We start from the raw sequence: 16,975 nt of genomic DNA, 5'->3' as shown, positions 1-16,975 counted from the left end.
GAGATCTAGGGAGTTGCCTGGTAACGGATCCAAAATTTCAGTGTAATGATCTTCAAGCCACGTCATCACTCTTGCTTTGTGACATGGTGCTCCATCATGCTGGAAAATGCACGGTCATCACCAAATTGCTCATGGATCATTGGAAGGCAGCTTCATCAGAAAAAAATAACTTTGCACCAGTCTTCTACTGTCCAATTCTTGTACTTCCTGCAGAGTTTCAGTCTTTCCTTGAAGTTTTTCTTGGAGAGAGGTGACTTCTCTGCTGCACTTTTTGACACCAGGCCATTGTCCAAAAGTCTTGGCCTCACTGTGCTTACAGATGCTCTCACACCAACCTGCTGCCATTCTGGTTCTTTCAGGTGCAATATTCTTTGTAGTAACCATTTTGACGCAAAGCGATGATGGCTGCACGTGTTTCTTTGGAGGTAACCATTGCTAACAAGAACACAATGACTGGAAGCACTTCTTTCCTCCTTTTATAGCATTCAGTCTGCTCTTACAATGGCAAAGGGCAAAGGGGTGGCATAGGGTCTATGAGGGGTGGCAACACCAAAGCAAGCCCCCATGCATTGTTTTTGGGGATTCATGGTCTGACATAGTTGTATTACCATTAAGTAATCATCTATACTGTTTAAAATGAAAAATAAATAACAACATTTTAATGTCCATCATGGCGTCAAGTCAATACACAATATAAAAAAACTTCAACAGGTTCTAAATGTTTCTGAGCTTGTATCACTAAAGAACACAGGCGGTTCTATTACAATTACATAGGCTACTTAGATGGTATAATCACGTTTAGTGCAATTTTAAGAGCAAGAAAAACTTTTGAATTTACTGACATTAGAAAGAAGTACAATAAAATCAAAGCACTGAAACTGGATCAGTTTTGAAATCAATGTTTGATTTTCTGTTATTAACAGAGGTGGGAATGTATGTATTCACCCAGAACAAACTATCAACCATATACTCTAGCAACACCCCAGCAGCATAGCAAGAGCCTAGCAACCACCCAGAACATCCTAGCAACCAACTAGCAACACTTTAGCAAACATCTAGAACAAACCATTTACGTTTAAAAAAAAAAAAAAAAAAAAAAAAAACTTTAAGACAAGTCAGCATAAATTTGTCTTTCAAACTTGTCAATCTAGTTTTTTTCAACTGCTTATATTTTCAAAACTTTGCCTCTTTTTTTTTCGAAACTTTACACAAAAATCCAAGAATTGCACACAGAAAATGCAAATTGCCTCACATCTCGTGCAAAATAAAGCACTGCATTAAAAATATCACAAACACATCTCAAAAGCAAACATTTGCAAACACCTTTGTCATAATATTAATTCCTGTTAGATTTTTTTGTGTGTTACATAGAGAATTGTGTCGTGTTTTGTGAATTTTGTTTTATGTGTTTTATGAAGTTGTCAAAGACTGAGAATTAGTGTATGGTTTTGCAGATTTGGTGTTTGTTTCTGGTGTTTGAGTGTCAGCTTTCAGAAATTTTGGGCCAGGTAAAGATTTTGTGTAAGCAGTTGAAAAAAAAAAAAAAAAACAACAACCTGTAAATGGTTACAATTCAAATACACAGATGACTTTCCTGCCCAGTTAACACTGAGATCAATAACACTGTAACAAAACACTCTTACTAGGATTCAGGAATTGTTTTTGCTGCTCAGTCTATTACAGTTTAGGCTACATAAAATAAATTACAGATACAGATGTATAAATCAGCAATGAACTTCTGGGAAAAACTCATTTTCATTTTACTACTGTTAAGTAATCTTGCAGTAGATGAAAAGCACAAGAAAAGTTCAAATACCAAATAACTTTATGAACTTGGCATGCACCACAATAGCCTACAGTGTTAAAATAAAAATTAAAAAATTAAAAATTTCCTTTAGAATCCTTTGCACACTTGGCTAAATTTAATTATAGTATACAGTACTATAGCAGTTTCTTGGCCTCCTGACACAAGACTATCTCTAGGCAGTCATTTTCTCAGCTCTGCAAAAAATGCAGTACACATAAAAAATAGTAACAAATAAAATTTGGCAGTTACGTGCTTGAAGGTGTACGACATGTGCTACAGTTTACTGTACATATAGAATTGTGAACATTCCATTATCACTTTATGAACTTGGCATGCACCACAATAGCCTACAGTTAATGTACTGGTATGTACTGTAATTATACTGTATCTCTTCTTTGTTAGCATGCAGAGATTCTGATTGGTGTGTCATCAGTTTTGATACCTAATGTTTAACTTACTCATTGTTAAACGTTTAGAGAAATGTGTCTTTGTTTTAAAACTGAATTAGTGGTTTTGGGGGGAAAGTGCCAACTAAAATCAGTTATATTAACAATCGAGAAACATGCAATACTAGATTCTTACCTAACTCTGCTATTACTTTCCGTGATCGGCATCTTGATTTCATCTTATATCAACGATGAAAGTGGAGCAAGCGGTCGGAGAGTCGGATCACCAAACAATTACGCGATGAATATCAGATATATCCGGACGGGATTAGATTTCTCAGAGGATTTCTGAGTTACCTGAAAAGCAGTCATTATCCGATTCACGAACAAATGTAAAAACAATTCGTTAGTGAACTGGGCAGCGCTTTGTGATTTTTAATCAAAAAGATCCGGTTCATAAGAGTCATTTGTAAATGAATCCGTGCAACCATCGTTTAGAGTTTATTAAAAGACGTGCTTTTGCTATTATTTTGCGTTACTCTGTCATCGGCGGGGGTGAAAAGTAGCACATGAAACACTGCTTACATTTATATTTTATTCTGGGGTGGCACCTCTTTTTCTTGGTGGTAGCTGCCACCCCGGTAAGATCCACACTTTCACATGTGCTGATGATATGATTATTCTATTAATGTTAGCTGGCTATTTTGTGTCAGAATCAAAAAAACAGTGAAATTAGGCTTTTGTATGTGTGTATGAAAAAAGTTCATTTTTTTGGCCAGTGAAGCTTTTAGCAATTCTTTCAAATGTATCTGATCACTCTACACAATAATCTAGAAACAATGTGAATGAACACCACAACAGCTTAAGCAGCAAACTTTGCAAAACACAAAATGTATGTCACTGCCAAAACTTTTGAACATGACTTTACTGTAGGTGGCCTGTGTGTGTTAGTCATATACACAGCCACTAGGGGAACAGTTATTTTACGTCATAGCTGTTACTTACTATAGGTATATTTTAGTTTGGCTGGAATGTCTAATAACTATCGTTTTTTAAAATAACTATTTTAATGCCTTTTGACCAAAATGACACCACATGCATACATACTGTACAAAATTTTTAAAGGTTTCATCTTTAATTCTCGTTTCCCCACATAAGGTTGCATTAGGCTCAATCTGATATGTTTTGTCATGTTGTAAAACACTGTTAGGCAAACTTCCTCTTACACAATTGAGCCACAGGCGTAGCTATCTATTCCGAACCAAAGATAAGCAACAGAGAATGAATTAACATCAAAATGTATTATAATAGTTAATATAATGCAGAGATCATTAATAATTCATTCAAATAAACATTCATTAATACTTTTAAAAATATAACATTATACTAAAATCTACAAATGATTGCACAAAGAAAAGAATCTTATTTTGACAAGTTTAGACAGAAGATCGTAAACTATTATTAGTATTATTGTTAATCTCATGAAACTTGGTAAGAATTAAGCAGACTTATCTTGTAAATTCTCATTATCATAATGCAAAAAAAAAAAAAGTTTCCTTTTGTATGTTTCTGAGTAACAGAATTACAGTAGTAAATTTGGGTTTCAAACTCTGCTTTATGCTGGATAAAATGAGACCTTATGTGAAAAAGCATAAAGTGTAAGTGTGATGCTTATCAGCTTTAAAACATTACATTTATAGCATTGTTTTTTTTTTTTTTTTATGATTATTTCACAAACTGTTTTTAATCAAAACCGTCTGCTGGCCCATGCATAACACCATGTTTCTGCAAGAGTGTTTGCTGTTGGTCTGTCTCACTGTTACTGTCTGAGCTCTGTGAGGTTTCTGTACTATTTCTATAATATCTGTATTGCTATTATAGGCAGATGAGAGACACAGAAGCTCAAAGAAACAGAAAGATGTGATCGACTGTAGACTCAAGAAGGACAGACTTGGCTTTGAGAAGTGGAGTTAAATTCTGTAGATCTATTAGGGCTGCCATGTAAACCCTCTTCATGCTCTGATTGGTTATTCTGTCTTGTCACTCTTTCCAGCCTCTGCCCCAGTGCTTTTGGAGTTCTGACTGGCTTCCTTGTCCTTCTTTTTGGCATCTTTGCTGTCAATTAAAGCATGTTCACGCTTCACCATCTGTTCCAGCTCTTCCTGAAACAAGAGTGGTGACATCTCATGCAATAAACATAGTTTAAGAAAGAAATAAAAAAAATATATATATTACTGATTTGAATAACATGTCAGATCTGTGTGAGAATATGCCTGTATTTACTTTCCAGCCCAGCAGTTCGGCGAGAGCCATGCAGCCGTCATCACAGGTGCTCAGGTGAGCCACATCTCTGTGAACGATCGATAAAAATCAACACATTCTTTTCAAACCCCCTTAACAACTGTACGCTAATTCACACCAACTGATATTTTAAAAGTTAGAAATAAATAAGACATTCTTACGTTTTTAATTGATCATTTGATTCACACACGATGCATTAAATTGATTGAAAATGACTTTAGTAATAGGGCTTTTCACACTTGAGGGCTTTTCACACTGCACTTAACCACAAGTTTTCATCATCATAAACCCTGCTTTTAACCTTAGGTAGAGGAATGTTTTACAATTCTAATTTAGAAACTTTTAGCACTGCTTTTTTTCATGGGTTTATGAATTCCTGCTCTGGAGGGACTCGTACAGTGTGAAAGATGCTGTCTCAGATATGGATAACTGATGTAAAACTGACATTTGGACACGGTGTCGAGATCCCAAAGCACAGATGTTTTGAAACCCTGCTCCGAAGTGTGATTCGAAACCCCCCTGTCACGTGACTAAGGTGAATCAAAGCACCAGGGCATTTCACGAGTGTTTCGAGACCCGAATCTGCTTTTGATCAACAGGGTCAGGAACAAACCACCCAGTCGCACTCGCACATCTGTCTTAACCGAACTACCGCAAAGTATAAAAGTGGAGTTAATGCAGCAGAACAATTCATATATTTAAATAAAAATCTTTATTATATGTAAAAAATGCCAGTTATGGCTTGATGTATTTTATTTTTTCATGACCAAAATAACATATTCACAAAGCGTTCATTCAGTTTCAGAGAGATGTTACAACACATTACAACAACTTTAGCCTAACTGATATATTGCTAATGCTGTTTCAGGGCAATACTTGAAAATGACCACTAGGTGTCACCGTAGAGACGGGGTTTCATGAAGCCTTGCTTTGCCCACCACTAGTTTCAGAATGTTACAGCTAGATGCCTAAAAATAAACACCCAACAATGTGCCTCAAGTTCATACAATAATGTAAATAAGTTTAATATCCTGTTATATCAATAGGGGGACACACATGGCACAATTTCGAGAAAGTGACCCATATACTATACCTATTAAAATCATTTCAGGATCAGTTTAAATAGTTTTGGTGTTCTTTTTTGGCTAGAGATTCAAAATGCCCGTGAATAGACCAAGAAACCAAACCATTTAGCATGACAATACTTGGAGGCCTTACCTGTAGGCTTTGTCTGAGTCAAAATCCATTCCTCCTCCAAAACTGAATAATCCCATGCCAAATTCTGACTGTTTGAGACAGACACATAATGCATAAACAAAATTATAAAATGAATTTGTTTTATTGAAATGTTTATAATAATTACACATTTATTCAATTACAGACCTGTCCGGTTTTCTCCATATTGATGAGCAGTCTAGGACAGCTGTTCGACACTCTGCAGACGAGACAATGATTGAGTTGCAGATTTGCAAAAACTTCAAACATTTATCATTCAATATTATTTGCTGGAAAAAAATAGAATTAATCAACATAATTCGTTTTCATTTTAATTTAATTCTTCAAGTATTTAATTCACATTATTTCAGCCAAGCTCCTACAGAAGGTGCCAGCAGACTTAACCTTGTGTCATTATGACCCTCGATTATGAAAATGTCATGACAGAAATATTTAATAGCATATATTTTGAATGCCAATTAGGTGGTTGTTAAGTTTGATTTATTTGTGCAAATCAGTTCACAACACTGATTCAACAATTCATATGCACCATCATTCAAAAATGTTTACTACTATGTACTGTTAAAGTGGTAAATATTAATAAAAACAATAAAATATCATTATTTCTTGTATTTAATTTAGTGAAAAAGGTGTGTTTTGCTGCATTTATTTTACATGCTCAGCAACAGTGGCCATTTGATCAAAATAATGGTTCCTCTGAATACAAAACATTTTTAAAGAAACACTATGTAACTTTTTCTGTGTTCAAAATTTGCAAAATGTATATAATGAGCGAGTACATCATAAATTCATCTACCAAACCGCCTTTTTGTCTTATCCCAAATCACTACGGTACATTTATAATAAGTGATCATTTTTGGACTATTGTAGCCTGTTCGGGTCGTCACCGCTGCGGAGTAACACATACCTGCGTGAATCGCCATAGACATAAACTTGGAGAAGTAGCTCCGGTTAGAATGTTCTTCCGCGGGATGCGTGCAGTTCTGTTTATTAACCGCTAGAGCTCGCCAAAATTTACATAGTGTTGCTCTAAGCCAGTGCTTCCCAAACATGTCCTGGAGGACCCCCTGTCCTGCACATTTTGTATGTCTCCCTAGTCAGACACACCCAATTTAGTTCTTGCAGTCTCTACTAATGAGCTGACGAGTGGAATCAGGTGTGTTAGATAAGGGAGACATACAAAAAGTGCAGGGCAGGGGGGCCTCCAGGACAGGTTTGGGAAGCACTGCTCTAAGCCATTCAGCACAAATGCATAATCATTGTGATATATGTTATATATAGTTCAATGAGTAAAAAATATCCAGATGTTTTACCTTAAAAAATCATACCTTATTTACATCGATTTCACAGCATTTCCTCCAGAATCAACTCAGAAAATGTGAAATAATCTAAAAATTTAGCGGGGCCCAAAGGATGCATGAAGACATGAGTGAGAATCTTACCTACTGACTAGTGATGCAAAAGGTTGAACCTGCAGGGATGTGCCCATTATGATGAGAAGGTCACATCGAGGAAAGTCCTGCAGTAAACAGTAGAATGATAGTATCAGTCAAACTGAGAATGTGGACTGACTGGAAAGGAACTTTAACCTTAAAGGGATACTCCACCCCAAAATGAAAATTTTGTCATTAATCACTTAACCGCATGTTGTTCCAAACCTGTAAAAGGTCAGTTCGTCTTCGGAACACAAGATATTTTGGATGAAAACCGTTAGGCCTGTGACTGTCCCATAGACTGCCAAGTAAATACACTTTTCGTCTGATGGCAGATGAAGTATTCTGACGACGACTTTCATACCTTTCATGGACCTTGACAGTGTTACTTACTTGGTAGTCTATGGGACAGTCACAGGCCTCCAGGTTTTCATCCAAAATATCTTAAATTGTGTTCGACGAACGGAGCTTTTACGGGTTTGGAACGACACGGGGGTAAGTGATTAATGACAAAATTTTCATTTTGGGGTGGAGTATCCCTTTAACACAGATAGGCTGAATCCTCACCATTTTCATGGAAGTGAAGAACCGGGCAGGCAGATTCTCCCCAAAAAACACAATATCTAAAATAGGAGAGGAAATACATCCACAAAGAGGCTAAAATCATCACAACAGAAGTAGAGGGTAGTCACCAATGAAAGCAATCGAACAATAGCTTCTCACACTAAGCTTATATCATTTCAGAAGACCAGGAATTATATAACCTGTATGGACCACTTTTTTATATTTATATATTTTATATTTATGCTAAAGAGCAACTCTGACATTCTATAATATATCTTTTGTGCTTCATGTAAGAAAGAAAATCATACAGCTTTGAAATAACATCATTTTTACATGAACTGTCTTGAAGCCAAAACTAATTCAAATTCTAAGTCAAATCATACATTATTCTTAGAAATAATTGCTCTTACCAGGTTTTACCAGGCTCCCACAGGAATCACACTTAGGAATATCTTCAGAGAAAATTTTAGCTGTGAGTCAAAAACATGAAATGTGAATAGTTTACTATATTCCCAAATCTCATTTAAAACTGAAAATGAAATTTTTGCGTTCAATACTGTACTTTGCATCCAGTCCATGGAGTACTCCTTACGACAGAGGAAGCTCACGCAGTGAGAGGTGTGAAACGTACCATGAGCTTCAATCAGGTCCTCTCCTTCCAGACCTGCAACTCTCTCTAAAGTATCAATGTTTTAAAAAATAACAATAATAATTGTATAATAAATACATATAATTATTCATTTTCAATAACAGCATAAAATAACAAACATATAACAACACAAACAGTCTTTTACCTGAGAGTAACAGCGAGTCAGTAGACCTTTGTCCTTCAGCATCCTCATGAAATAGTGACATACTGTGGGCTAAAGAAACCAAGGAGCATACAAGAGTCAAACACAGCAATACACGTGTCATTATTTGTATTACTGTATGCCTTATCGACCTCTTGACATGACAAAGAAGAGCATGTAATATAATGGAATTTGGCATAACGAGGTGGAAGGTTTGCCAGCACTTCTTTAAATATGCATTTTACGTAATTATGCATATATTTTGTTAGTTATGTATATTCTATGCTATTAATTACAGATGTTTATTTTTATTAAAAAAACAGACTTATTCCACACTGCTGTCAAATCAGCTGTTGATTTCTGATGTTGCAATATTGTTTACATTGATTTTTTTTTTTTTTTTTTTTTTTTTTGCAGAAATTAGACAATTCAAGTCAAAAGGATATAGAAAAGGCTCAGGTTTGATTTCCTTCATAACAGAATTTCATTGGTGACCCATGTATGTCAGAAAAGATTCATAAATTACCTTAAACTGTCCTGGGTAGAGCTCTCTGGCAAGAGCAAAAAAGGGCTCCGGATGTTTCTGGAAAGAAACAATAAAAATTTGGCTTGTGTCCTCTTAGATAACAAATAATGAGGCTGCAGCTTTTCTTCAGAATCACAAACAGACCTTGAAATAGTCAATCTGAAAGATGGCCTCTGGGTAAGGCAGGTTGTACTTCTGCAAATTAGCATATAGACCAGTGCCAGGAGAGCGGAAATCTGGGATTCCAGCAGCTTAATGTCAAAAAGACTACAGGTTAATTAATACTTTAACATAAAAAACAAATAGTGCTTAATTTAAGAAAACTGCTTTTTATGATAAGCGATTTACTTACATGTAGATATTCCAGCTCCAACCATACAGATAATGTTCTTGCCTGTTAATACAGACAAACACATGTAATTTACTGAACAGCATCTCACTAGCTGACTCCAAAATAACTTGATCAAACATAGGTGCAATATGTTCACCACAGTGTTTACAACCTACAAATGGCTTTTTTGTTTTTTACTGTTGATTGTGAATTGTGTATTGTATATTATTTTAACATTGAAAAAATGACACACTTTATTTTTAAAGACTGGACTCATCTGAGAGGTTAACTCACATTTGCCACTCAGGATGTAGCGGGCGACCCCATCCAGGGTCAGCTCATCCAAGACTTTCTCTCCAGGACTCAGGCCAAGAGTTCGTGAGAAGAGACTGCGTAAGAAATCCACTGAAAAAGGAGCATATCTAACTTTAGCTAAGATCACATGATTTATTCTAATGTACTTTAAGGACAGATTCTTTGACACATACTCTCAGTGTCTCCTGAAGCGTCGCCCTCGTCACTGCTGTCGTCAGACTGACACTGCAGAAAAGCATATCAAAATAATACAGATTTTATTATTATTATTTTTTATAAAGATATAGATATGAACTGGTTGCTTACTGTGCTGAACATGGTGGATTTTTACTACAGTTACATATTTTGCATTAATATCTCATGTTCACATATTCATTTCCTATCTATACATATTTTTTGCAGAAAAAGGTAATAAAATAAAGATAAAAAATACAGTTGAGGAAAAAAAATACTAGACAGAGCTGATATATCAGCTGACATTTGGCCTTTTTGAATTATTGGCACAGGTTGAAGCAATAATATGAAATAATTTACGGAGTGTCTATTTTCACTAAGTGCAAATAAGCCTGCCTTGTTGGCAGAGGCTATTTACACTAACTCCGCCCACCAACATGTGATTTGGCTAGTCAACATTACAAAAGACAGTTGTCAGTCATCAACTCTAGTGGTGCAAATGGTGTTTGACACGATCGACCCAGGTTCAAATCCACCTTTTGGTTAACTTTTTTTTCTCCCTTTTCAATTTTCAAATCACATCAGAAAAGTTTTTTTTTTTCAATAAAAATGAAGGAAATAATCAAAAAACTGTACATAAAGTGTAGGGTCGGTGTAGGTTTGGTGTGGGGTTTTTTTTTTTGTATAAGTTGGATTGCATTTGTTTGTTTATTTTAATTTTTATTTTCAGTAAGTTATTATTGCATTCTGTTTTATAATGTACAGCAATACTAAGGTGCAGATAATTGCCACTATTTGCAATAAGTAGTAGCTATAAATAGCAGAAAATCCTACTATTTTAACATAGTGTAAATAGAATATATAGCTATTTGCACTTACTGTAAATAGCCGCTGCCAATTATTTTTTTATGCAGTTTTATTATTCTGTTGTTATTTTAGCTGACAATCGTTTTATATAAAATATTACAATAATGTACTATTACTGTATAGTATTATGGTAGTGCCATGGTATTTTGTTAAATACATAGAGAACTTAAAAGAATAGCATGCCACTTCCAAGGTCCAAAAAACATCAAAACAAAAAAACAACAACATGGTATTAACTTTGTACAGGCCCCAAAATACATATCACTATGGTACATGTCCATGATAAGTCTAATGAACGTGTTGTTTGACGTGTCATGTGTGTTTGATGTTATTCACACATATTACGTGTGTTTATTTCTATATACGTAAGTGCATCTCTGTTCAAATTAACTTGTATCTTCATTTACCTCGAGATCTGGTGCGTCAGCCTCCTCTTGGGCCCTTTTAGAAGCCTCTGCAGGACACAATAACACATCACACTGATGTGAATGTCAAAATATCAGTCAAACAGTGGAAAACCTTCAATTAGCTTTCTCTTTTGCTAACGGCTAACTGTGTCTGAGAACACTCACATAAACAAAGGCACAATCATAATATTACCTTCAGACATTTATCCGCTTTCAAATAGTACTGAAATTCTAAAACACATGAAGTTACGAGATGACAGCACTGTTTTATTAAAGGGACAATAGCTCGTGTGCGTCGCTAATGTTTCATCGGGTGGCTTATGTTGATAGGTGTAAACGTTCTTGGACATGTAGTTTCCTCGAGGGGGCGCAAGAGGCTCAGACAGAGAGCCGAATCCTCCGTTGATTCGCATTCAACTCTCAGGCCGGTATTTATCTTGCAGAAGAAACCTCTTATTCGTTTAAATTTATCCATATAAAGAATAGGTGCCTGACATACAGATGAAATTCTGTTTATAAAATTGTAAAAAACAAAACAAAAAAAAATGTTTATAAAATTGTTAAAAAAAAGTTAAAATTTTTACGAATAAAAAAGACTATTATTGGTCTTTGATTGGTCCTATGAGAAAAGTAACAAGTATGGCATGATAATGACATATGTGCTGCTGAAGTGATAGTCTTAAATAACTTCCCTAAATGACACGGTTAAAATTTGATAGCAATTTTACTATTTGTAAGATATTTTTATTTTTGTTAATAATAATAATAATGATAGTAATAATATTTAATATTACATGAAGAATTTTTATCTTAGATGACTTCCGAACCTGGCCGTTTAGGAATTTCCTGAAAATTACCTTCAATTCTATATTATTTCTACGTAATATTTCTCTGCACTCTGTAGATCAAATCTTCCGGGTGGAAACAATGGTATATTTGTACAAAACATGTCTTTCAAGTTAATGTTAATTACAACACTGTAAGTGTCAGTTTACATATTTGCATAAAATAAAAACATTACCGTAAGTCAGATTTCTTCATCCACCTTTCGTATGTTCCTCTGTCTTTCTAACACTTAGATTGTATATCCTCACACCTCCATAAAACGGATTACAGGATTTACTCTGACTAATCAGATTTGACACCTGTTTGTTTTTTTTTTTGTTTTTTTGTCTGTCTTAAAACAATGATCAAATAGGCAACAATGTATTTTACACAGTAAAAATAGACAATACATGAGCACAGCACTTTATTAAAATAACACGTTTGGGCGTTTTAATGAACAATAATATAGAATCTCCACTGTCAGCAACAACATTGTTTATAGATGTCTAAGTCCAGTGTGTGTGGAAGCTTCATGATGGTCCTCTGTTTGCTCTTGGCCGCTGTATCAGGCCCTGCTCGTATTCAGCTCCAGAATAACTGCAGAATAACACAGAATATGAGTTTTTTAAAAACAAAAATTTAATGTTTAATTTTTGCGCTGAAAGAAAAAAAACTAAACAAAATTTGAAAAGCATATCCAGTCATTTACAACAATTTTCTAGATTATATTTAGGATTAATTATTATGTGAAACTTTAGTGTCAATACAGAAGGCTGTATGATGGCATGTGGATAATATCAGAGGGTATTATCAAGATACAGTAATAATAAGAAGGATTGACCAGGAAAAACCAAACACAGAGAACTTCACAAAGCCAACATCCATTAAAGAGCTGCAACTGCCAAAATTAATAATAACCACAGACACCAATGCTAAAATGCATAAAATACAGTGATTATAATACCTGGACAGCTGGAGTACCAAGATGAACTTCAAGATCTGGCCTGGCCAGACAAATCACCTGATTTGAATATTATCAAACCATTGATAATAAATATAATAAGCATTGGGCAGTTTTTGAAGAAAAGAGTGAGAAGCCGATTCTATTGTCATTCAGCTGCTCAAAAGTAGAATGAAGAGGGTTGGAAGCTGTATTAATAAATACAAAATATTATTTTTCCAATTTCCAAGGTTTTCACATTATTTTGTCAACTCCCTATACAATGGTAAGGAATGACTGACACATGTTCCATGACATGACAAATTTTTTTTTTTTTTTTTAAACAATCAGCTCCCTTTCAATTAATGAGCTGGAATGTGAATTAAATCAGATTTTATGGGTGCCATTTCAAACGGTGCATATTAATAACAATTTAATATTTCTGAAAATACCATGTTTTGTTTTATATGTTTATGGTTATTTAATAATGTAACTTAAATATTCCATCAAATATGAGACTTGCAGCAATTATATATATATTTTTAATTCACCCCATTTTAATTTTACCTTATTAAATTCACTTTTCAGTTCTGTATCCTTTTTGCCATCTCACTTCAAATTTGATTCAAATGCAGGAATTAGCATCCCGTTTTCAACGAATAGACCACTGGCGTATTTTCATTTTATTCTAAGATACTTTATGATACCATAGTACCAGGTCCAAAAACCCATTACATTACCCTAGTAACTTTACATATCTAAAAACATGGTAATTACATGCTGCATAGTGTTTCTCTTTTGCTAGTGAAGAACTATACACTGTACTATACACAAGTCACTGCTCGATTATAAAATGAACCAGTTGTCATGTAAAACTCTGGCGTTTACTGTCCAGAAAACACCCGCTTCACTTTTATCAATAAACTATATGTACAGTACGTAAGAAAGATAGTTAAACTCACCAACAAGGAGGCTGCCATGTTTGTTTTTCACTTCTATGGTGGCTGTGAAGGGACAAACTAAGGACACACCACACCAAGCCGACTTCAAAGAGCGGCGACGAATGCCGACGGTGTTGTCGCCTCACGTCGGCAGCGTCCGACCAAAAAGCTCTGGAACACACCGCACAGACTACAGCCCAGGGGGACCGAAGTTGAAGTCGGCCGCGTGCCGCCATCCTTGTAGCAACTTCACTTGCGTTAGAATCCCATTGACTCCCATTCATTTTGCGTCACTTTGACGCATCAGGCGTTTAAAGACTCCACATTATTTATTTCTAAAGATGCACCGGCTCCATTACCTTCTATGTTTTACATTATGGCCCCGTAGAAACACGATTGCGTCATCTCGGGAGCACGGGCCAACGCGCTTGGCACAGTAGAGAAATTACCGTACAGACAGGAGGAGAGCTCGCAGGCAATCGGGAACGATATGGCGTACTCAGCGTTACACATTTAAAATACTATTACAAAATAATAATCAGCTTACTCGCTCAAAACTTCCCCGTTCAAGCTCGCCGTCTCGATGCAGTTTTTGCACGCAAGATACTAGAAGGTTTACATCTGTCAGACAGGTTGCTGACGTCATCAAGCTTCGTTTGAGTCTGCGCGTCAGAAACGGAGAGTTCTAAAAATCGCTAAAAACGGGCTTCACTTGTCTCAATTGAGTTTCAATGGGGTCGCTGTGTCCCATTTCTTTTAACTGTCTATGCTACAGCCGACGGCAAACTAACAACAACACGTGCGTTCTGCGCATGCGTGAGAGGAACGAGCTGTTCATATCAGCAGCTATTAAAAGCATATAAACATCATTCAAAAGGAGAAACCGAAACAAAGATATACGAGATAAATGCAGATATTCGAAATGTAAACAAAGCAGGGCTTGCTTATCATTTTGAATATCAGTAACGTTGATAACTTTAACAATTTTAAGCGACTCATGTTGTTATGAAAACATTCGCTTATTAGAATGATTGGGAAAGATCACGTAACATTTAAATAGCCTTCTGTAGCTACCGCCTTCATTCACATGCTTGTTTATCTAACTTCAGTAACCGAGGCTTCGTTGTATAATTTGTTTGTTTCGAAATGTTCATAATTTGCTGTTAGCGAGCGATCTCAGCGAATCCATTACCTAACCAGTGTCTACAACTGATGTCGGATCACATTTAATAATGTATTGGCATGTTTGTAATGAAAGGGAAGAATTAGTAGTTAACTGTCTCATATTGGCCTGTTTGTTACAGAAGATTATACCATGAACACAAGAGCTGAATTGAGTGCAGAATTTTAGTATTTTTTAGTAACATTTTTTTTTTAATTATTTTTTATTTGTTTGGTAAATAAATGTAATTTTGCAAATTCATAGATTATTGATTTTATCAATTTAATTACAAAAGAAGTTGGGACCCTCACCAGCACCAGTTTTTCTGGTGACCCTCATCAGTGACTTCCAGTGACCCTCACCAGGCCTGCTGTATTTGAGGGACCCTCATCAGCCCTATCCAAACTTGGTGTATTTGGCTTTGATGAATGCCTATTGTCTAGTCCTTGCTCTGTTGAGTGTTCCCACCTGTTCCTTGTGTACTTTCCTCCTTATCTATCATACTCTCTTTCCTCTGTTCTTGCCAGATTTTTGTGACGTTTTGTTTCTTTGTCATATTCCAGATGTTTTGTGTATCAACCAGTTGCTTTGTTTCTTTACTTGTTCTTGCTTCTTGTCCTTTCTTGCCTTTGCCCTAAGTAAAATTTTAGTTTTGCAACTCTGTGCTAGGGTCATCATTGCCAAACCTGATATTGGGGGTGATGCTGTATATTCAACATCCTTCTGTGGGAGGAGCATAAGAAGTTTACTGCATTTAAAACAAAAATAGCCAGGAAGCTGTTGAGGCTTTTGATAAATATTTAGTATTTAATCACCTTTGTTGTTGTTATTATTATTATTATTTACCGTGTTGTGCTACTTTTTGCTACTTTTGTCAAATGCTCTTACTTATATATAAACTCTAATTAAACAATTTAATAATCAATTTACAATTAATTTATACCTGTGTTGTATTAAATTGTATGCCAAGCGCATTGTAAAATTGATGGATGGATGATCCAGCTGTGAGCGCCATCTTCTGGCAAGATGCGGCAATTCATTCGGTATGCAACTCTCACAGTGCATTATGGGTATTCTCTAGCTGTTGAGCATACATCAGTTGTACACTCATTATTGCTATGTATTGTGGGATTGAATGAGTGCACTCGATAATGGCCACTAAGGTTTCGGATACCAAATAGTGCCCTATTTAAGGGTATAGGAGGCGATTTCAGACACAGGGTATAAGTTTCAGTCCTCCTCTATACTGTGGTGTCTAGGACTAGGAGCCATCCCACAGCTCTGCACATTTGGTATGTCTCGCTTATCTGACACACCTGATTCAGATAATCAGCACATTAGGAGAGAGCTAAATGAACTGAACTGAGTGGCTGCGTTTGAAAGCGTAGGTTACGTCTACTGTACATCAATCCGGATACATTTGAAAACAACGTTTTCATTTCAAAATGCTCTCTGTCCACACTAGCATTTTCAAGAAGTTTCTCATCCACACTGAAATGTCGGAAAACACTAAATTCACCTTGCTGCGTATACGTGAAACCTGATAAAAGCTCACTGAGATGATACAGACAGAACAGATATAAGTTTTCATGCAAAAAGCTCTGTTTGCAAAAAGCTTCATTTTCGTCTCAGTTGGACGGAAGGCCAAAACGGAGAGAAAAAGATGTGTTTTCAAACGAAAACGAATTAGTGTGGACCAAGCCTTAGACAGCTTACTTGATGCCTCGCTGCCAGGCAATGACTTTGCAGGCAGCATTTGCACACAAAGGTACTTCCCTAAACTGATTTCGGACAGACTTCTGAGGCAGCATAGTAGTTTAATGATCTTCAGCAAATTAGAGAGATCTTTGGTGATAACTAAGCGAATATTTAATTACTACAATATCATGGGCGTCGGAAGCAACAAAAATGTGGGTGGCTCCAACATAGTGTAAGTGTAACTGTTATTCAATGCTGCAACAAAGACTAT

The 16,975-nt window shown here is 35.8% G+C and overlaps 1 protein-coding gene and 1 long non-coding RNA gene across 3 annotated transcripts; both read right to left on the bottom strand.

Annotated features, from left to right (window-relative positions):
• Positions 1–3,302: 3,302 nt before the first annotated feature.
• Positions 3,303–11,493, bottom strand: LOC109065797 (NAD-dependent protein deacetylase sirtuin-2). Of its 2 annotated transcripts, none has more exons than XM_042770910.1 (16): positions 11,332–11,493; positions 11,139–11,185; positions 9,864–9,915; positions 9,670–9,780; positions 9,397–9,438; positions 9,189–9,295; positions 9,045–9,101; positions 8,522–8,590; positions 8,290–8,419; positions 8,138–8,197; positions 7,731–7,786; positions 7,173–7,249; positions 5,878–5,929; positions 5,713–5,780; positions 4,477–4,543; positions 3,303–4,355 (listed from the first exon to the last, which is right to left on the bottom strand). In XM_042770910.1, the coding sequence occupies exons 1-16, from the start codon at positions 11,339–11,341 to the stop codon at positions 4,221–4,223; spliced, it is 1,140 nt and encodes a 379-aa protein (XP_042626844.1). In that variant the 5' UTR covers positions 11,342–11,493; the 3' UTR covers positions 3,303–4,220. The 2 variants fall into 2 exon arrangements, with proteins under 2 accessions (XP_042626844.1, XP_042626845.1); XM_042770911.1 differs by having other exon boundaries at positions 11,139–11,210; positions 11,332–11,492.
• An 879-nt stretch (positions 11,494–12,372) lies between these two features.
• LOC109065771 lies at positions 12,373–14,041 on the bottom strand. The gene is made up of 2 exons (XR_006161731.1): positions 13,866–14,041; positions 12,373–12,560 (listed from the first exon to the last, which is right to left on the bottom strand). It is a non-coding gene; the product is annotated as an uncharacterized LOC109065771 (long non-coding RNA).
• Between the last annotated feature and the right edge of the window lie 2,934 nt (positions 14,042–16,975).

This window comes from Cyprinus carpio, chromosome A15, assembly GCF_018340385.1.
Source record: "Cyprinus carpio isolate SPL01 chromosome A15, ASM1834038v1, whole genome shotgun sequence".
Classification (NCBI taxonomy): Eukaryota; Metazoa; Chordata; class Actinopteri; order Cypriniformes; family Cyprinidae; genus Cyprinus; species Cyprinus carpio.
This window is presented reverse-complemented; position numbering and strand designations above follow the sequence as displayed.